The sequence below is a fragment of the Sciurus carolinensis genome, chromosome 10 (genome assembly GCF_902686445.1).
Source record: "Sciurus carolinensis chromosome 10, mSciCar1.2, whole genome shotgun sequence".
NCBI classification, from domain to species: domain Eukaryota; kingdom Metazoa; phylum Chordata; class Mammalia; order Rodentia; family Sciuridae; genus Sciurus; species Sciurus carolinensis.
The window spans coordinates 15,627,022-15,650,486 of NC_062222.1; the positions used below are offsets into that span (position 1 = coordinate 15,627,022).

Consider the following 23,465-nt stretch of genomic DNA (forward strand, 5'->3'; position numbering starts at 1 on the left):
ATCCTCACCCCTGAATGATTCTTGGTCCAGTATTCATTTTAGTTAATGATCTCTGTATTCTTAAAATAAACTAAATTAAACACCTGGGAGATTTTACTTTTAACTTTCTCTCACATACTACTCTCATAAATTACCAAATCCTCCCAAGTACTTTTTCAATTTATCTTCTGTAGTAGAAATAATAATGCCCCCCAAAGATGTCCACATCTTGATCTCCCAAACCAGTGACTATGTCAACTTATGCAACAAAAAGGACTCTGTAGATGTGATAAAGTTAAAATTCTCAAGATTAGGAGATTAACCTAGATCACCTGAGTAAGATAACCCAATGTAATCACAAGGGTCTTTGTGAGAGGGAGGCAAAAGAGTCACAGTCAGAGAAGGAGATGTGACAATGGAAACAGAGGCCATAAGCCAAGGAACAGGAGAGCTGGAGACCAGGAAACATTCTCCTGAGTCACCAAAAAGAAACATAGTCTGCTGACACCTAGATCTTTACCCCACAGACCCATTTCAGACTTCTGAACTCTAGAACTGCCAGATAATGAGCTAAAGTTGTCTTTAAGCCATTAAATGTGTGATAATTCATTGTAGTAGCATCAGGAAACAAATAGATCCCCTAATCTCAGTCTCTATACCCACAGCCCTGCGTGGGTTCTTATCACGTCTTGCCTAGAACAACCGCTTCAATCTCTTTATTGCAACCCTTACTTGTTGATTCTCTGTAACCTGCTCTCTGCTTCATACAGGATTTTCTGACTGCTTGCCCTGCTTACCACCCAAAGCAACCACCTAGAGACTCCTTGCCCAGGCCTATATGGTCCCTTATGATCTGGCCTATGCCTACTTCAGCAACTTAACGTTTTTCTTTCCTACCTCAGACACTGTGGAACTTCTTTGACTTTAGATACATGATATCCTCTGGCTAGAATGCTTTTTGCAGTCCCAACCCATCCCTATCCCTTGCAGATAAATCTTTAATGCCTTGTTGTTTTGTTTGTTTGTTTGTTTTGTTTTGTTTTGTGGTGCCGGGCATTGAATCCAGGGTCTTGTGCTTGTGAGGCAAGCACTCTACCAACTGAGCTATATTCCCAGCCCCTTAATGCCTTGTTGATAAATTGTCCCTCCCCTCATCTCTGTGTTCCTTAGATGAGATGAGATGGTACTATCAAATGTTTCCGTAATGCCCCACTCAAGGGCTCTTCTATCTGGGTGTCTCATTTTCATCAGACTGTTAATTACTCAAGAAAAACTTATCTTTGAATGCACAACACTCAACTTGGCACCTAGTAGTTTGTTGAATGCAATAAGTTGTTGAATTAAACTATGTAATATTGTACATCTATGAAAATATGAAGTTTCTAGCAAAGGGAAGGAAATTAGTTAACATTAAAATAAAATAATATTGATAAACTGATAGAAACATATCTCTCCAGTGAAAGAAATGCTAGTGCATGTTATAAAACATCACAACTCATTCGGTTATTTATAACCTGGAAAATTCACCTACAATTGGAAATGTTGAATAAAGCAAATCAGGGTTGCGATGGTAGATTTTCAGTTTAAAAGTATAAATTATCATTGCATTCATATGATGCAGATAAAATTCATATTTAGTAAATGAAGGGAAGAGATTCTATAGGATAATGCAGCAATTTAAAATCCATATTCATATTGGAATCCAGCAAAAGCCTCTGCAATGATCTTCCATTGTACGTCCATCTTATTACGTGGCTGAAAGGTTAATAGGCCCATCTCAAGGCTTCTTTTGTTGCTTCATTTACTGTCCAGTTAAAGGTAAATTGTGGAGAATATCTTGCCTGAAAATTACACTACCTGGACACTGCAGATTATTAGGTCATAGATTCTACAGAGAAACTGAGAAGTGAGAACAACTGTTCTATTCTTGCTTTTTCTCTGAAACCCAGAAAACAGCAGTAAATTCCCCAAACAGTGAAGCAGGGGAAGCGGGGGAGGAGGACTTTTCTTGCTAAAAGAGCAAACTTAACCAACCTACTTCTTTTGCTTTATTTTTTTTTCTCTCTGTTTTTAGACCTTAGATGCATGAATAAATGAAAAGGTTTAGGCATTTTACAATGTACACGGACAATTCTTTTCATTAGCACAGGCATTTCTAAACCCTCAATATCATTCTCATTTGCTTTTAAATAATAACTCTCTTTCATTTCTAAAGACCGACTTTAATGGAATACATTATAATTGCACTTAATTCATTCAGAGCTCTTTTCTTTTAAAAAATGTTGCTGATCAGTTCCTCAGTTCATAAGGCTTTATCCTGATCCAACTGCCCCAGTCTGCTGGCTTAGTTGCTTCTGTATTGTTACCCTTATGGATTTTCCCCATAGCTACATCTCCCTAGCAAGTTTCTCTCCATGAACTTCTTTAGCTGTCACCAAATAATGCTGCCTTACTGTCTTCTTCATTATCATCTACTTCTAAGTGTGTTATAATTATTTTAACCTATGAGTTTCTCAATACTTGTGTATAAGATCACAGACAGAATTTTAAACTATCCTTTTGTGTTTGATTTCTAATTTTGCTATTTTATTGCCAGAACCTCTGTGAGAGAAATCCTTGGAATTTAATTGGTTTTCATTGAATCCTAAGAAAAACTCAATTTTGGTGAATGGTTCATTGGTGCTCATAAAATATATTTGTTTATTAGATATGAATTATATATACTATATATAGTTTAACTTTATAAACTTACCATTATAAATTAAAACCATTCTGTGTCTTCATGTTTGATCAGTTTGATCTGAACAATTTCTGAAGTGTTAAAATCTCCACGTAAAGTTGGTAATCCACATAAATTTCTCTATGACTCTACCACTGTTCACTGATTCCTACCATCACAGAAACTTCTGAAACCAAGAAACCATGCAGGATATGGAACAGATAATTAAAGTTAAAATCATTTTTACTGACTATGGTCTTATGGCAGGATTATAGAAACTAAGCCTGTAATTTGACTTGAATTGCTTTACTATCTGTTGGATTGTTCAGTGGTGAGAAAACTTTCCAAATTACAATTCCCTCTTTAGATTCTCCTGTAACTGGGAAGGTATTGTCCTAATAAAGACTGCTATAACCAGGAAAGACTCATCACCAATCTCCCATTGATGGAATTTTCTTCTGTTTTTGTTCAATAAGCAAAAAATTCCATTTTTATAAATAGACTGAAAATAAAACATTTGGTGGTCAGAGAACAGGAATAATTTGAGATGCTTTTGTTTAAAGTCATCTAGAATGTTCCAGACACTTTCTAAGTGCTTTTGGACAAACTTCTTAACTCCATCTTGCTCTGGTTTCTTTAAGAAAGGGTGGACCTCACAATGACATAGGATTAAGTGAGTTTTTAATATTTAATTTAGGTATTAGATGAGCATATAGTTAGTGCTTTGAATTGTGCTAAAAGCACAATATGTGTTTGATAAATATTAACCATCTATGTCTTATTATTGATGGCATTCCATTTCTCATATTCTCTCCAATTTCCTGATTTCTTCATGTTTTATGTATATGGGTAACTGAATTAGTATGTGTGTGTAAAGAAAACCTTTTATAGGTATTACGTTCTGTGAGAATTTCATCTCTTCAAAGCCATTCACCAATGACATCCTGCTGTTCGTCCTCCATGGTAAGTCAGGCACAGAATCCTATTATTTTTCTCTCCGAATTTTTTTATTTATCTAACCTTTCATCTTGCATCCCAATTTAGACTTTTTCATGCCTGTATTTGTGCAAAAGCTCATCAGTTAGATTTTGCTGACCCTAAGATTTCCTTTTAAGTTCTCCAGCGGTGTGACAGAATAACCTTGCTCAGTTGCCCCTGTGACCTCATTACTCTCTTTAGAGGTATCCATCTTCAGATCAAGTTCTTTTTCCTGATATAAAGTGGACATGACACAACCAACTTCTCTGTATGTGTTTAGCTCTGTTCTATTCAGATGGAACTCTTTTATGAACTAAAAGCACAGTGCATGTTTACTATGTGACTTTACTCAAAGTGTAAACACACACAGCAACACAATCCAGAATCAACTTCTATCCTCCTGCCTAACTCCTCTCCTGTCCTTTAATGTATTCACAGCTAAAACACATGGTTTCAAGATTAAATTGTGTGTTCCACTGATTTATCATGGATTCATCTTTACTCGTGCTTAATTACTCTTGTGTTCTTACAGCTGAAGACTGGTGGCACTTTTCCCACATCATAAAGATCCACTGCTAATTATACAGTAGATATAAAAAAAATTAATGATGGATTGACTTATAAATAAAACCAAGTAATTGTCTTCATATAAAAGATGCTTTGATTCCATAGTCTGAAATTTAAGAGTGATTAGATTTAAGAGTAATTAGTAATTAGAATTTCTACTCTGACCTCTTTGACTTTCTCTGTTGCTGTAGGCAAGCCATTTTGGTATTTTGGACTCATTTTCTTAATCCAAAAAAGGAAGTAGGGCTTGTCATCTGTCTTATTCATGGAGAGTGGTGAGGAGTATCCTAGTCAACACAAAGCACATGGCTAATACAAAGTTTAATAAAAGTGATAAATAACATCCATTAAAGAATTGAACCATCCCTCAATTTCTTCTGCCCTTTCAGTCTTTTGATTCAATATTCTCTCACTGAAATCTGAGAACTTTAATTTGAGAAAGTACTTTACTAACAATCATAGACTTTCTACATTAACCTTTTCTTATCATAGGCACACCTGGATGATATCAAATTATTCTTCTAAGGAAATCAATATAGCACTAAAATGCATAGGAAAAAAGCAACTGATAATCGGACTTCAGTAAGGGAAATTTGAGAGAGAAAGAATGAGTCAAAGGATCACCTGTTTTCTGTGGAAGAACTTTTTAATCTCAAACAACATTTTCTTTTTTCCTCTAATTTCTTACACAAATTGTTCTCTTGCTAGAATAGTTACTTCTCTTTTATTGTGAATTATGGAGTGGAAAACTGAAATCATCCTCTGTATTTCTAACGAACCAGAAAGAAACCTTGAAATAATTGCATTGCATTGAAATTTTTCACAGTAAACCAGCAGTGTCAAATAAGTGACATCTTTACTTGCAATAACATGTTGTGTGAGGTAGGTTTTGCTTAGTGGTATCATGGGGGCCAAAAAATAAGAGAAAATAAAGTTTGGAAGTTAAGATTAAACAATTAGAATAGCAATAGTGTATTTCTGATAAATATACTAAATATTTCTAAGAATATTTCTAAAGGAAGAAAGGAAAAGAAATCAGAACAGTCCAGAGAGGACAGCTGAGAAACGTTCAACAATGTAGATCAAAATTTATCTACTAGTAAGGAAGTGGGGAACCTGCTAAGGAGGCAAAACTGTAACTTTCCTGGTAACAGTTTCCCATCCTTGTGGATGTCTGATTCTTCCAATTGCTTTCTCTTTTATAATGTACACCTTGGACTGGGGTCATGGCTCAGTGGTGGAGCACTTGTCTGGCATATGTGAGGCCCTGGTTTTGATCCTCGGCACCACATATAAAAAATAAATAAATAAATAAAAGATCCATTGACAACTAAATATATATGTGTGTGTGTATATATATATACATATTTTTTTTTAATAAAATGTACATCTTAAAGCCTATTGCAGTTTACAAACACGTTGGGCCATGTGAATTAATTAGGTTAAATATAGGAATAGCAAAAAAGAAGTGGAACTCAAGGTTTTTTTTTTCTTTTTTCTTTTTTGTTTTTTTTTTTTTTTTCCCTACCATTTGAAAGATTGCTATCCAGAGCTTCGAGGAGAGGGAAAGATTTGGAATTTTGATGCAGTTCAGTGTGTATAGTGTATATGGATTTTGTTCATCCATAATATCTGTTATACCGAGTTCAGACAAAATCTAGAATCCTGCCTGATGAATCCTCTGGGATTCTGCTCTCTGAAGGCATAAACCATACTTTTTCCCAGTGCTGCCGCTGCACTGGGCTCTCATTTTTTTAGACAAACTTTGCTTCTGGTTTAGGGCCTGTGTCACACTTTACTTTGCTTCTGACATTCCTCACCCTTCCTCCTCTTCATGTGGGTATCCTTCAACATCCACCCAGACTATATCCTCAGGAAAGCTGCCCCAAACTCCCAGACCTGATCTCATCACCTGCTTATGTTGTCACTTAGAACCTAAGACTGACCCTAATTTGCAACCATACATTTGAGTGATTAAGAAAAAATATCCCCAACTAGCTCCTAAGTTCACAAAGCAGAGGAAACGCCCAAGCTGTTAACTGTCTATGTCTAGCACTCACTCTTGTATTGATTGGCATAAGGGAGGTGCTTAGCGATGTTTGTTGAATCAATAAATGAATAATCCTAAACTAGCTCATTGAATAACAAACTATGAAATATGGAACTACGAAGTGGACATAAATAAGTTTAGGCAGAATTCAGAACATGAAAGAAATTTTTATATTGCCTTTAAATTTTAGGAAATGAAATACTGATAACAATGACGTTACTTAATTAAAATGTTAATTACTATGACAAGAGTAAGATTAGCATCTTTTATTTTTAAGAAAAATTTAAATGAGAAAAAAACAACTGGCTTTCTAGACATTTCTTTGAGTTACAGCCACTTATGCTTAAGTGATTTTATTGTAGCTGGAGGGTGTTTCTATTTTTGTAGTGTTTAGGCTGCATTAATGAATCCTGTTTCATGTCTTTCAGAGATTAATAAATCTTAGAAGCTAAAATCTTAAAGAACACTGAATCCTAATTATTTTTTATTTCTGAATTCTTTCAAACATCAAATATCTCTTAGATCATGGTTTTAGCTGTTGCTTTGCTCACTGGTGACCAGGTGTTCTTGAGCTTTTAAGACCATAAAAACAATAAAAGGGCTATGAAGTCCTGACCTTCAAACTCAGACCTCTAGGAAGTCTGCAAATTTAATTTTTAGGGCATGTGGAGGCAAAAGAGAAAGCACCCCCATGTCTTGCCCACCCCCTTCCAGATGTCTAATCATCTCAATATGAATTAGCCCAAAGATTCAAGTAGAAAATCATTAGCTATATTCTACTAGCAAAAGTTTTTGTGAACCCCAACCAGCATGTTTAAAAACAGTTCCAAAACAAATGACTAAGACTTTATGTATTTCATAAAATACATGTGCAGTCATATTCATTAATTTAAAAATAAGCACAACTGCATATCACATGTTTTCTATTTCCTTTTAAATTGTATAAATTTTGCTAGTGCCTAAGTTATTAGGTTCCTTTTTCATTTTTCTCCCAAGACATGCACAGGGAAAAGTTCTGCTTAATCTCCCATGTCTATTTCAAAGTGAAGTTGGTTCATGAAAAATTTAGGTTTTCTTCTGCTCTACATTTCAGATCATAATTTTTTTGAGATATTATTACTAAATATATTTCTTGTCAGGAATGCAGGGATCTAAATGTCTTTTCACAGAAAGGCTTCATCATAGCTTGCTGCACCGAGAGTTTCCTCCCAAAATAAATAAATATATAAATGTGAGACCATGGGGCATTTGGACCTCATTTTTCAGAAAGATCATTGTAGGGAAGCAGGTGAAGGCTGACTTAGAAGAGAGCATTCCCGCTAAAGACAAGAAACGAAAAGATCCTGAACTAACACAGGGGAAAACAGAACAGGACCTGGGGTCTCAGTCCCAAGGTCATGAGGAAGAGAGCTTACGGGAAACTGCCTCTTCCACCACTTTCAGTTTTCAGAACAGAAATATGGTGTTAAGAAAGATGCTTCAACAAATCCACAGAATCAGTGACAAATAATTCTAATCATCAAGGACCAAGGCCTTCAACTGAAAGGAATATGCACCATTAAACAAGAAAAAAAGAAAAGAAAGCTTGGTTGGGGATGTGGCTCAGTGGTACAGAACTTGTCGATCATGCATAAGGCCCTGGGTTCAATCCCCAGCATTGAAGAAAAAAAAGAAAAAAAGAAAGAAGAAAGCAAAGCATGACAATTATTATTAAACTATCAAATTTTATTTAAATGTTCACTTAAAATATTTTCAAGTAAAAATATGTACAAAAACAGATATAAAAGGTTGGAGCAGCTAGAAAGTGTAACAGCTACACATATACATAAATACAAATTAAATTCAATTCGATGCAAAGTTGAGTGACATCATATTGCACTAAAAAGTTATTCCATATGAAAGTACATGCATCAAGAGTTTCCATCAGATGAAAGCACACTTACTTCATAGCGTCTCGCCACTTACACAAATAGCCCATAAACACCATCTGGCAGCGTGATTGCTGCACCAGAACCTTCCCCAGAGGGAAGTCATTTAGCAGTAGAAAAATCTATTTTATTTCACATATCACATGTTGAAACAGGCACCAGTGCCAAGGAACCCTAAGAAAGAAACAATGCAATCCATAAATCAAACTCCCTTTGCACCACTTACATTTTCATAGTTTAATATCTTAGTACTCCAAATATGGTTGGAATGTAGATGCAGAAAAGCAATTTTGCTCTTTAAGAATTTAACAATCAACACAAGACATTGTGAAAAAAATTGTACAAAATATATACCATCACCTTTACCAGTTTCCATTATCACAAATCCAGAGTGAAGAAACTGCCAGAGATGAGGACAACTGAGACTACTGAAGATAATACTTTGCTGGATCTTTCTAATCCTATGTTTTAGATCACTTGGCCACCATGCTCCCCCAACTTTGGGACTGATACAAGGTCATGTCGAAAGCCTTCCAGCTAGGTGTAGTGGCACATGCCTCTAATCCTAGGGGTTCAGGAGGCTGAGGCAGAAGGATCACAAGTTCAAAGCCAACCTCAGCAACTTGGTGAGACGTGTCTCAAAATTTAAAAAAATAAAAATGGGCTGGGGATGTGGTTCAGTTGTTAAGCACCCCTGGGTTCACTGCCTGGTATGAAAAAAAAAAAAAAATTCCAAGTAATCCAGATCCAATTTAGGGATTTAGGGATTTAGTTGGTCTGTAAATTTTAACTTAAGCACAGAAAAAAAGAGATAGTTTCCAGCATAATCTTCAAGAGTAACACACTACCACTTCCCCCTAGGCTAAACTGATTAAATTAATGCAAATCATTGATGCTTGCCATAGAATATAAAAGGTGTTTAAATACATTTATATACAATACCTAATAATACATTGATATGAACATACCAGCACATATGTGAATTTTTCTAACCTCTGACAAATGAAAAAAAAGTTACTGTGTATTAGGTCAAACTTTTAGACAAATCTCTACAAAAGAACCCACTTTTATAAAGTAAATACAGATATATGTACAATAAGACATGAACGATTCATCATGAGATAAATTCAGAATTAGTAACTAAAAATCATCTCTACCAGTGCATTACTACCATGTAACCCACGTTATGACAAGAAAGAATCAAGTTCTATGACATTTAGTCAAATCCTCGACAGAAACATAAGACAATGTAGTTCAGCAAGCATTCAGTGCAAGCGATTGTTTGTCTTGCCTTTTCTGCCATGTGCTTATGAAACCACAGGTAGCCAGTGCTTAGCATCAGTAAAACACAACGAGGTGTCTGTCCATCTGCTTTGCACAGGGCGAACACACAATTGATCCTGGTGTTTGTGAAGTTCCCAAATGTTGAGGCATACTACTGTTATTATTGTGCTACAATCGTGGACAGAGATAGGTTTGGGGCCAATGTCTGTGTTCAAAATAAACACGTTGCTAAAGCAAAGTACAGCCTGATATTCTTACTGATTTAGAGAAACGAAGTAAAAGAGTGAAGTGTTAGTCCACTCTTGGAACAGGAATGCCATTTATTAAGATCCTAGTTTTTAAAACATAAGTATTAAAAGTTTAGTTCCAGATTGACAGCGGCAGTAATAACATTCACAAGGAAAAACTATTAGGTAACAAATATCTCTAAGATCAGATTGCTTCAAATTGTTGGAGGTTTCTGATAGTTGATGCAATAACCATAGCTATGTGTGTGTGTGTGTGTGTGTGTGTGTACACATGTATATGTTTGTGTGTATACATATATATATACACACACACACATATAAAATGCTTTTTTGCTTTCAGAGTAATAAAAAGTGCTATGGGATAGTGTTTGCAATAATTAATTTAAATAATAGTTTATGTAGACCATTTCTAGTATGTTATAAGCATACATTCATTTGAAACCATGTAGTTTATTTCTCCAAAATATTTTTCTACTTTAATATCATATTTTCATATTAGCCAGCAAGTAGAAATTTGGAATGGAGAAATTCCATGAAAAAAATTAATTCAGAAATCTTAGAAATAAGAAGCTGGATTCTAGGAACAGAGAAACACACTGCATCATTCTCTGACCGGCTGCACTTGAACATGCCCCTAATCAGGTTCATTAGCAGGAATATGTGTGGTCTAACTTCACAATGCATGTTAAAGTCAGGCCACACACTACCCAATTATACAGCTGCAACCTTCAAATACCTCGCACCCTTTCCCACAAGAGGCTGTGCAAAATACCCTGTTGCAAAAGGTGCTCAAAATAGAGTCGTTATTGCAAAGGAGATAACTGTGCATTAGTCTTTTTTTTTTCTTTTCCCCTCTGGTTTTCAGCGTGGCCTTCAGAGGCCTCAACAAGAGGTAACCAGAACTTAGCAAGCAGATTTTCTAACCAATAAATTATTTCACTTGAAAATCATACTTTAAAAATATCAGTAGTGTATATGTTGAGGGGAAAACCAGTATGCTCACTTTCAAATCACTGCGGCCATCTGTGTGGCTCTCAGATGCCTAATGCTCCAGTTTCTGGAGAGAATCGTTATCTATAAAAGTGTATAGGCAGTTACTGATGCTATAAATGTACCCTTGATCCACACAGGCTGAAATACACACACGGAACAGAGATCTATTTGGAAACTGCAACCATTCTCACTGTTTTAAGTCAATGGTAACTAAGAAGAGGGGAAAATACTCCCAGGAAAGTAAACCTAAGTGGCAGATTCACTAATTATCTATATTCACTGAGAAAATCTAGATAATTTTGCAAATGCAAATTGAGACTCACTTCCTATCTTGAGGGCTTAATGTTTAAAAAAAAAAATCCAACAAAGGAATCATTCATTTATTCAAATAAGATAGAGAAATGGTTCTAAAAGGTCAAGTTAATGTTGTTATAAGGTTGTAAGGAAAGACGGTACCTCACAACATGAAGAAAATGGGTGAACTTTCTATGAGACCATGATTCACCCTTTTGTGAATCTGCATTTGATCTAAAAATAGATAAAACACTTCTTTTCAGACACCAATTAATTTGAAAATGCAATAAAAGGGAGAAAGGATTATCTTCAAAAACTGTTGAATTATATTTTTTAAGTACAGTACTACTAAACTACAGCCTACTAATAAACTACTTAAAGGTCACAATTTTAGACACTATGGATATTAAGATAGATTTTAAAAATACTGTTTATGGGGAAATTTAAGCTAAAATATATATATAGGCAATAATTCCATTACCTACATATAAATAATGTAAACAGAAGCTATGGAAATAATTCATATCTACTCTAATTTACATGCACGATGAACTTCTTGCCAGTTTCACAATGCCATGACTTAATTCCTGACTGAATGGTTAGGAAAATAGAATGCACCTCTGTAAACATTATCAGCACCAAAATACTGCATATCATGTAGAGTAAAATGAAGCATGATTATATTCAAGTAAACTCAAATTTCTTGAGTTATCTGTATTCAAATCTCAAATCTCTCTATTCCTTTCCAAACTAAGAAAAAGATCTTATGATTAAAACCACATTCGCTATTTTTGTCATTCACAACTGACACACAAAATATGATAAAGCTGAAGCTATTTCCTTATATAGCATATAACATATTTTATGAGAAATCTACATATTTCAATTAAGATATAAATTGAATATTTAAAAATATATCCCACTAATGCCCCACACTTATTTCTAGTGGGGAGAAAGGGCATTCTTTTACATTACTCACAGAGACAGATGCAGACTTTGTGGGGACAGAAGTAAACATAATTTTGCTGGTCTTCTTGAAGAAAATTTATACAAGTTTCCCAAAGTAAAGTTAGGTTCAGGATCTTGGAAGGGGCCTATCTATGGGAAAGACACTGAAGCTTATGTTTCATTAGTTTCTCAGGATATTGGTTTATGCATAGCAATTAGTTTTTAATATTCTCCAATTATATTACATAACATGTTGCATATCATCAAAATAGTTACCTCTAATCGGATACTACCTTTCATTTCCTGATACTCTGACCTTCAATTTTCTATCTTTTCTTAACTTATACCTGAATTGTAAGAGATCAACATTAACAAAGGTCAAAGTTGATATCTTTCTTGGCCTTACATTCATTTGCCAATTGAGATAAAATAATGAGTTTCTTGAAGACTGATCACAGTTCATGAAGAATTCTGTTATGCAATTATACTCCTGTTAACCATCTGTTGATCTATCAAACAGCGAATGGGAAGACAATTCCACCAGACAAATAAGACAATCTGGAAGTATTTCCAAGTGCACATTTTAGTGTTAGAGAAACTGCCCTCCACTGTTATTGTAACCTAATATCTGACTTCAGCAGGGCTGCAGGAGCTTCAGTGTAAATGCACAGGCAAGTGGATGCACACTCCTAAGTTTTATTATTTGTAAATGGAGCCAGCCATCTTTTCTAGAACAGATCCATAATCTGCTAAAGAAAGACAAGAACAGAGTCTACTTTCAGCTAACGAGATCACTTTTATGATAGTCTAGTTTTCTTCATTTGATCAAAGGAAAAAATCTAATACTTTAAAATAATAGGGTCAAAATAGCCCTGTAAGAAAAATATTTACTGCTAATATTCTTAATCATGCAAGGAAAATCATTTCTTTTGAGTAGTGTTTTAGCTCTGGAAGTCTTCACTAGATCTTTTTATATCAAAATTAAATATTTTATGCGCTAAAAAACAATATTTGAAAATAGTGCATTGGTTATTTTAAACTGTATTGGGTATTGGCCATTTTTTCTGTTATAATAAACTCATGGTGTTATAGAAACATTTGATTTGCACACTGGCACAAGTATAACACATGCACAGCACATATGGACATATGTGCATATACATATACATATACATCAATCCAAAGATATGAGAAAATTTTTACTTTGTATAAAAATATGCACATACAAGTGGGCAGGAGAGTTTTTGAACTAGGATTTCTGTTACATGATGCCATTTTGGGTAAAAATTTGGAAAGATCATTCCTTGATTAAAGAAACCCTATGTTTTTATGATGTGTCCTAAAAATAAGTTGATAAATGACCTAATCTCCATCACCTTTTAAAAAAATTACTGGTTGATTTTCTGTCTAGTTAAAATGGTATTCCAATGGCTCTAGAAACCAGGTAATATACAAAACACTGTGGGAAGCAGGGGAAATATATATACTAGCTAGCCTCCACAATGATACATAATGACACATTTAAAGAGATATTAAAACCCAAAATAAACAAATAAATAAAAACATGAGACCAATCGGCTACAGCTGACATAAGCACATTAACTTCAGGAATAACTAAGTCCTACACAAACTCTCCAAGACATGTTTCACTGGACAAGAACAATCTCAAGAAGAATCTGCTGTTTAGATCTTCTGGGTCTAGACAGTGTAAAATAGGTATACAAAAGAACTTTTTACCTCTAAATAATACATAGTAGGGAGAGATGTGGACTAACAAACAATGCATATTGCAGGCAGGGACTACAAATCAAAATCTGAAAACCCAATGCTAAGAATAAATGGAAGAGCCGATAGGAATTCACTTAGTGACCTAAATACTAGGTTTAGCTAAAATAAAAATCAATCTTGGGTATATATTTAAATGTTATCAAGAGTAAAAATTAAATTAATGAATTGAAATTACTCCCAATTTCAAATCACCATTTCTACTTTGAATAATTATCCATGAACTCTGTCTGGTCTTAATGATTTTAATCAGTATAATTCTTTGAAAATTTCTTATTTTCAAACGGATAAAAATTAAGGGATGAAACATACTCTGGCCATGACTGACCATTTAATCTGATATGTATAGATAATAGTTTGAATTTTTCATAATTATATTATTTTCATTTGAAAATTCCACAGTATTTTCTAATCCCAGCATAACGCCACCTGTCTGAAGACACACACTCATGCAGTTTCTCCTGCTTTCAATAAACTTGTCATCAGTTATCTCATTTGAAGATGGAATGACAATTAAGGAAACTACTGACAAAACCTAGATCTAGAAGTAAGTTTTTTTTTTTTTTAGAAACAACAGTTGTGAATCTTATTTAGCAGTGACATTTCTTCCTCAAATTTTATGTAAATACATGCCTTTTCCTAATTGACCTGGGCAGTTTTACCCCGAGAGACAGTTTAACAGAATATAAAATATATGAAGGAAATGCACAAACTGTTAAAATTCATTACCATGTTAAAATAGCCATGAACTAAAAAGAAAAAAAAATGTTAAGATTACTAACACTGCATACAGATGCAATTATAAGGATGGGCTTATAATTGACTATAATTGACTATAATTGACTAAGGATGGGCTATTAATTTGACTATTTTCTTTATGGTGATATCTCTCAAGTTAATGTTCTAATTTGAAGATTTAATAATGTATATATTTAGATATGTCCATGTTTGGGTAAATTATTAGGAAAACAGGAAGTTACTCTTAATTTGTTACCAAACTGGACACAACATCCTGATTGAATGAACTGACACAGAAACAAAATGGCACATTAACTGTGGACCTTCCTCACAATAATTGAAAAAATATCTAACATAATAAATTCTCAAGGACTTTTATTCAAACGTAATTCTTGGATTTGTCTCGTAAACAACAGCTCCTGGAAGCTGTTCTTTAATGTGTTCAAGAAAATTCACACATCCCCCCTCATCTTTTGTTCAAGTGCTCTGGGTATAATCCAAGAACGGATGAGTGATAGCCAAGTTGGTATCTAAGGGGAAGCAACGCAATGCCAATGTACAATTTCTGTCCTCTTTGCCACAATAATAACATATGTTCTTTTTCTCAGAACAATAGAAAACATTTTTCACAGTATAGTCGTCTACAGTATGTAAAACCATGTTTACAAAACCCATATATACACAAACATCTCAGTCATCAATGTCAAGGTTCTCAGTCATGATAGCTATTTTGTAGAGAATGACCACTACATTAATTGTCTATTCCTTAGTCTTTTCCCCTAATCCCTACAGGTAGGTATCAGAGACTCAAGAATTGTATGAACTCCTATTGCAATTTGCATATTAGCTTTCTACAACTACATAGAGTTATAACTAAATTTCTCAGAAATCAGTTTTAATACATGAGATGTGAATAAAAATAAATGCTTCCTTGAGTCCATCACCAAGTTGCAATCCTCCAGATTTTCAGGAAATAAAAGATCCATGTTGCATCTCTGCCTTGGGAAGGGTGCCAGGATTTCAATGCATTAGTTCATAATTTGTGACAATCTTCTTCTGGTATGACTTCCAGTATTATCTGTAATGTTCTGGTTATTCTATCTGCAAAGAAATGAAAAAGAAAAATTAAAAATGCATAGAAATCAGAAATGCATAAAAACAGCAAAACATGAATTATTTTGGGTTGAATACTGAAAACACACAACCACCTATTTCATAGAGTACTTTCAAGAATTATTTCCTTCATTAGAATCCTATCATGCTCAATTAATTTACTTGTCACTTCTGTAACTCCCCATGATGGCTTCTCAGCAAGAATACGTTAATATTTTGCATTCAAATAAGGACTTTTATTCATGAAGCAGGCAACTGAAAATATTGTGAGACAACAGAACCAAGATATAAATAAAAGTTCAAAAATATACTGAATATTCAGTTTAAAATTGGTTTGTTCTTTCTGTACTTATGAAATCACAGCCAGAAGAATCAGGAGAAGAATCAGAATACAATTTCCATTCTCTAACTTATAGTGTGTTATTGAGAAAATCACCTTATCTCCCAGGGCCTCATTTGTCTCTAGCAGAACAAGAGACTCGAACTGAGTCAGTGATTCTCAAGGTGTGGTCCCTGGACCAGCAGCATGAGCATCACCAGAGACAGAAGAAAGACATTTTTTTTAGTTCAATCCTACACCTACTGAATTGGAAACTGAAGGAGGGGACGATCAGTAATTCTGTAGACACTACAATTTAAGAGCCTCTGGGATAGAAGATTTCTAAGGTCATTTCATCTCGACAGTCCTAGAACTCTGTGACTCTGGCTTCAGGGACGTTCCTGTTTGCCTCTTTATCATCGATCCCTATGGAACCTCTTCAGGTTTCTACTAATCCTGGAACAGGCCAGAGTTTTTTTCTTCTTGATGGTTTCAGATCCAGATCATCTCTCATCCAGACACTCTCAGGCACACAGTCTTTCTCTTCATTTATGACTTGTCATCTATAATAACCCATGCAAGCAAAATTTAACACTATAAATGGTATTTTTTTTCATCTTTTGTTTTATCAGCATGTTCCCCAATATTGTGTTCCTCAGCACAGTAAAATTTAGTCTATGTTAACTATAAAGGGTCTGGCACAGCGCTGGCAAATGTTAAACTCTATGCAAAAGTTTCTCAGAGTATATTTTGTCACAGTCCACTGTTGACTTGTGAGCACAAGGATACATTCAACAGCAAGTAAACCCCATAAAAGGGAAAAGGTACAATTATCCTATAAAAATAGACTTTCGTGTGGAAAATATACACCCATCAATAGTAAGGGAGATGTGACTTGTAGGTAGACTAAAACAAAAACAAAAACAAACAATACCAGATGTCTCAGGCATCTACAATGGTCAAAGAACAGTAGTGGAGTTAAAGGGACATCCTCTTCCAGGCCTTCCTCCATGGACAGTCCTGCCACAGCCTCCTCAACTCATCCCCACACTTAGCCTCTGCTTCTCTGCCCCAAGATGGAAGTCTTTTCCAAAAGCATTTCCCTATGTTCTAGGCAAACCAGTCCTCTGCCCACTTCAACAACTTGTTTCCCCACCTCTGATAAAGGGGGTCAACTTGGATCCAGCTGCATTGCTAGTGTGCCAATCTCCTTCCAGAAAGCTCAGTTTGGATTCTCTATTCAGCATAATAGCAGAGAAGACAGAGCAGAGTCTCTCTTATGGTTCTGCCCACCCAGTCCTCTCTCCTCCTCCATGTTCAATAGGCCCTGTTGATGTTGATGTTCTCCTCTGTTACTTTCTATATTCTCTTCTTGGGATCTCATGATTAGAATAATTTTCATCATAATGGAGCATTCTGCAAATGATTGATCTTAATCTTGACTGAAGTTAGCCACCAAATTTTCTCTTCTAGGTAACTGATGGCAGTGGTGCCAAACAGGGGTGTTCAAGAGAGCTAAGTAAACCTCTTGGGAAGCTTCACCAGAAAGGTGGGAACGCGTGGCTTCCTAAAGCCATGTTCACATCCACACTCGAAATGAGGTTGGTGGTTTAGGGTGAATCAACCCATGTTACTACTTCTTGAAATAAAACTGAACCACTGAGCCTGCATCCTGAATTTTCAGTAACTGCAACCTTCAGGGTCTAATAGCAACTGTATTATTCCTAGCTTTACCTTTCATGTTCAGCTGTTATTCTTGAAATAAATTGAAACAACTGACTTTGCAAAATCAACCCTACCTGGCATGGCAGCTATCACCAAAGGTGGGTAAGTCTGTAAAGCAACGCAAAGCCAACCTGCCCTGAAAGTTATACTAACAAGGATAGCATTTTCTTCTTTTCTAAAAAAGGCTTCCAAAGCTTTTCATATTCACGATCTCGTTTATCTCTATGATAAATATCTAATAAATGTAGGCAAGCTTAATTAATTGAAAATATTGGGCTGCAGTCTTCCTGAAAAGTCTGCACATGCATTCTCCAGTTTTCAGGGGGTGTCATGAATGACGCTGTCTTGACACACCATGGGCAGCATATGCTTTTAGGACTCTGGAGTCACAAAATCACTGTGCACAAAGATGGATTACAATCCCTCTGTTGCCCAGAATGATTTTTCTTATAATTGAAGATTTTGTTAAAATAATGCTATCCTCCATACCTCCCCCTGAGCAGGAGGGGGCACCCCATTTGCTCTCTCCTGTGACAGGGTTTGGCTGATAGATTGAGGTAGCCAAGTAAAACGGTTCCCGCAAGTCCTGGCTCCCCCTGTTTTGCATATGTTAGTGGGGTATCTGCACCTTTTTCCTTATGTGAGAGGCTCATACACCTATAAATAAGTAAATAACATAAACAACCAACCAGAAGAATTGAGCACTCTGTTACAGATGGCAGGAAAAAGCTTTTGGTCTCTATCCCCTTAAGAGTGTGATTTCTTCTCACCCTGGAAATGCTATCATACAAAAAGTGGTTCAATACTGGCATCCTGTGGCCAAAGAAATTCATCAGATCTCTGAAAACCTCAAATTCTGGGGTTCTGAGCATTGTGTGGCTATCAGTACCAAGCGGCTTTCACTATTTTCTGAAGGCCGTCTGGTCCCTCTCATTTTCGTGGGAACAGTGCAGGAAAGGGGGACTTTGATAGATTTTCATTCTCCCAGGCTAATCGACTCATGTATATCAGGGCTAAAAAAAAAAAGATAGCATAAGAGCTGAAGAATTTTGCCAAAACAAAAGCACTAAACAAACTGGTCTAAACAAAGGCTCGGTTGGCCTCCAAGTTCACATGGAGTTTCTAAGAAAAAGTCTGTCTTTGGGGCAAAGGTCAGCTGGCACTTTAGGACTCTCGCGGGTCTCTGTGTATTTTGTTTTGGCCAAAGGCTAAGAAAATACTTGCGATTGCAGCAATAAATATTATGAATTTTCTTTATTTTACTATAAGAATGCTGCCTATGAGGAAAATCAAACAAAATTACAGAGGATTGTTGCTCTTTGCTACTCCCTTTCAAGGCCGCTATAAAGATAAAGAGTTACAATGATCACGATTTAAAGGCAGAATGGCCATGCTCCCTGGTAAGACTTAATGGCATTTTTGAGAACCAAATAACCATTCTGGGACTACTCCATTGCTGCTAGTTTCACAAATGGCTAACACTAAATTCAGAGGCCTTGGAGATGTTCAAAACATCATGAGACAGAAAAATAGGAAGGGGGGGAAAAAACCCTGAACTGCATGAGCAAGGAAAGACAACAAAGAATGAAGCATAAAAATTGTTTGTTGGCTGAACTGAAAAAGAGACAGGAAAGGACACAGGTTAGCAAGAGGAAAGAGCTATTAGCATTGGCGGGCCACAAACAAGAGGGAGTCAATGCCCACTAAATGGCAAGGATCATGCATTTGCTTTCATGAGCTCGCTCTCATTGTAGCTCAACTCCAGGGCCACAGGGTCTTTCTTTCTAAAGGTTCCTAGCTCTCTGTGGAGATCAGGCATTTTAACTGTCTGTAGACACAAAGCTCACAGTGATGGTCACTAATCTATCCTATATGCTACTAACTAGTCCAAGGATCCCAGTGGTGAATATTATTTAACAAAAAGTTTTCCCCTTCTGAATAGGTTCTAGAGTTAGTGCCTACAACAGAGAAAAGCCTAACTAATATGCTTCTACAGAGATGTCTGACTTAATGAGAAAGGGATTAAGTAAGTGGGTAAAGAAAGTGGTATATCTGAGTTAGCCTTAAAAAAGAACTAACATGCATGGCAACACTTCTTTAGGAATACCGTTGCCTTCTAGAAGCTAAAATACAAATAGAAATAGTGATATAGAGTCTAAAGATACCACATGCCAATTTGTAACTAATCAAAAGTTGTAGTAAAACTCTGCTCTTAAAAAAACTGGTTTCTAAATGAGTTTGTTGAACACAATAATGGAGATTCAACATATACATTATGGTGGTTTTTTTTTTTTCCTTTCTTTTTTGTTTTTTAGTGACACATTACTGATTAACAATTTTCATGGAAATCTCCCTGTATTTTTAACTAGGATTTTAAAAAATTGATTATGATAAACTAATTAAAACAAAGAAGTACAAAATAAAGGGGATGCTCTATTCTAAATTCACCAAACTCACCACCAAGAACATAAGTGCCCCTCTGTCTATATTTGATACCTCCCAAATGCCATCTTTCTCTTCTACCAGGCACCAATGAGAAAGACCAAGTGCATGGACTTTGAAGTCTAGCAGATGTTGGTTCAGATCCTAGCTCTGTGCCTAAAAATCTGTACACTCAAAAATAAATTCTCCATCTCCCTGAGCCCTGGTTTCCTGGTCAGGGAGAGAATGATACCATCTCTTGTGAGGACCTTGTTGGGAACTGATGAAGATTGTCCAAGTAGGGAAAAGCTCTCCTGGGAGCTCCTACCACACAGGTTTGCCACAGAACTCTGAGCTCTGAGGCACCTGTCTCCCCACTGCCCTCCTCTATTTTCTTCACCCCAACCTACCTGGTCACCAGGTTCTGCTGGGGTTTCCTCCAAAATATCTTTCACTTTCTCCTGGGCTCATACAGCCTGTGATTCAAACTTTCCTTAATTCTCATCGTTATTACTGCAGAAACCACCCACCTTGATTCTCTATCTTTAGCTTCAACTCTCTCTAATGCATCCTCACTGCACCCAGGATGATTTTCCTAAAGTACTGGGTTGGACTCCAGCTCTTCTCCTTTGTGTCTGTCTCGAAATGAGTGATGTGAATTCTCCCATGCTATAACGCAAATCAGTGAAATGGGGATGACCATTTTCCCACCTCAGAAGACTGTATGGGATTAAAGGGTAGATGTGTGCAAACTCATGGCAATCATACAATAAATGCCACTGTTATTCTTCTCCTTGCTTTTGCTGTCATTATGACTCCGTGACTCAACATTCCCACCCAGGTAATGGCACCATCATGATATCCAATGCTCTCCCAGGCTTCCGCCTAACTAACTCCCCCGCAGCCTCATGTCGCTGGTCGAGTTATATGTCAGGATATAGAAACACTAAGCTGCATTCAACCCCGAAGAAAAATAATGAGGTTATTAAGGGATTCAAAAGAGCAATTAGGTCGTTTACAGAACTGCTGATAAAATTTTATCTAAAAAAGTCAGTCTTCTAAGAAATGATAAGAGCAGCCCAAACTAAATCCCCTGAAAGGACTCAATGGCTATACCCTAAATGTCCTTCCTGCTTTCTCTTCTCTCAGTCCCAGTTAAAATACATTAATGCAGTCCAGCCGGCACTCATGCCACTTACTTTTTTATTTGTTTGTTGTTGTTGTTGTTGTTGTTGTTTTTAAGATGTGAATGGTTATCTGTATAACCTACAGGGGTTTCGACGACAGGGTCTCATGAGTCCAGGAACTGCTTAAAACTCTTACCTGACATTCTTCTAAACCACCTAGGTTTCTTATCCCATATGATAAAGAGATAATATGCAGGCACCCCAGTCAGAGTGATGAGGAAGCCGATTCCAGTACTAAACGGGTCCGAATAGAGGGAAAGGGCCACCATGAAGAGGCACGTGAAGGAGAACAGAGCCGGGATGAACAGCGGCACCTGGAACACAGCACAGAAAAAGGTCACTTCAGACACAGTGCACCAACCAGGAGGTGGGGCCCCGATGCCCCGGTCTGTCATGAGATCCGCTTCTGTCCCATGACAAGGGGTCAGGCACCAGCCTACTTAGTAGCAAAACCTCTTTGCTGGGGTGCAGAGAATGTGTTACACAGCCTCCTAAAATCCCAACTAACGTGTTCTTAAACCTTTAGATCGGACACAGTCTAAGAATAAAAAAGGGCGTTTCACTACAGATGACCTATTTGAAACATCTCGCAAGTTAAGCACCATTATGACTTATGTTTTGATTTTAAAAGATTGGTTCTTTGATAATTACAATTAGAATCCACTCTGACGTGGCGTCAAGAGCACCAGCAGCTTGTTCCATGTCACAGCCTTTCAGCGCATATTGATTTTCTGTTGAGATGCACAACAGGAACGGATGGGAATAAAACAGGCCAACTCCTATTCAACCGCTAATAAAGACGCTGCCAGCCTTGGACCATGTATATAATTGGAAACAAATTCTGACGACATTATTTGTGCTATTTCTGAAAAGTGGTTTGTGAGTCGAATCAGTTCATGAATGCTCAAGGGTGGAGGTGACAAGCCTATTCTTCAGCCCTCCTGAAAGCAACCAGTCATTCTGTTGGGTGATAAAGCCCCAGATCTTCTCTTTCTCTGTGAATTTTATGTATCTTTTCCAAGGGTTTGTAATGTAGAGAATGGGCAACGTAGCAAGTCATGACATATAAGTGCTCAGAATGCCTATTTTGAAAAGCAGCGTCCTTTTGAGAGTTTTAATTGATAAGGAATCTGCCCCCACTCCTTCACAACACAGTTGTCCACAACTAGCCAGCATGAGGACAGAGAGAAGTATCCAGGCTCTGAATACATCAGGTCACTGGACCCATTCATGAAAAATCAACTTTAAAAAATCCAGAATGCTCTCTCTTTTCAAATGCAAAGTTCAGAACATCACATGAACAATTTTGACAAATTACTTTTTTCCAAGTGAAAAATAAATCCATTCTGATGGTGCTCCCTGCAAGAGTTAAACATTTTATTCCACAGGACACTGCCCCGGCCCAACCTCCCATCATCCGGTGACGGTAAAGGGAGGACTAGGTATTAGAAGAAAGATTTATGTAAACCCATCAAGATGGCCGAGGTTACCTTGAAAGGACGGTGCATATCTGGGCGTTTGTATCGAAGATAAATCAGCCCAGCGACTGCCAGCCCAATAAAAAGCCACCTGGCAAAACTGAGGAAATTCAAAAGACTGTAGAGGTCTCCAGAGAAGAGCATTATCATTGTCAAAGGGTGCTGGGGGTATAAAGGAGAAAAACCAAGCTCAGTGAATTAAATGAGAACATAGATGATAACAATGTCATTGCACATTATTATTATTTGCAAATCATGATCTATACAGATAAACTATCACCATGATCAAAAGAACCTCTTTGCTATATTCTCTTATCATCGCCTTTATACCAGGGAACATTAAGAGAGTACCATAATCACTGCCCCTTGTTCAAGTGGAATTTTGATACAGATGCTTTGTTTTGATTTTAGTTCCCTTTACATTTGAGAGAAACGAATGTGTTTTCAAAGAGTAGGAGACAGGCTACTCAGTCACTCAAAATTTAAAAACTCAGAAATTGAGGCGATTAGCAAATAGCCAATAATAAATATTAAATGTGCACCCAATTGGAAAATTCAAAGAAAGCTCTGCAAATCCTTTCTGATGAGTCCTTGACTACCCACACACAAGAAACACAGCCGCTGCTAGGTGGATCTGCTGTCTCCTGAATGCAAAACGTTGACCTTTCCTTCCTCCACGTTTACTGTCCCCGTGTGCTTGCCATGTGTGAC

The 23,465-nt window shown here is 36.5% G+C and overlaps 1 protein-coding gene across 1 annotated transcript in view; it reads right to left on the reverse strand.

Annotated features, from left to right (window-relative positions):
- Positions 1-10,521: 10,521 nt before the first annotated feature.
- The window catches only part of Slc7a11 (solute carrier family 7 member 11), a 69,956-nt gene continuing 57,012 nt past the window's right edge, over positions 10,522-23,465 (reverse strand). The window contains exons 10-12 of the mRNA XM_047567083.1: positions 22,767-22,916; positions 21,413-21,590; positions 10,522-15,612 (exon numbers count right to left, since the gene is read on the reverse strand). Coding sequence (XP_047423039.1) covers positions 15,545-15,612; positions 21,413-21,590; positions 22,767-22,916 — 396 coding nt within the window. The 3' untranslated portion in view covers positions 10,522-15,544. The remainder of the gene's footprint in view (positions 15,613-21,412; positions 21,591-22,766; positions 22,917-23,465) is intronic.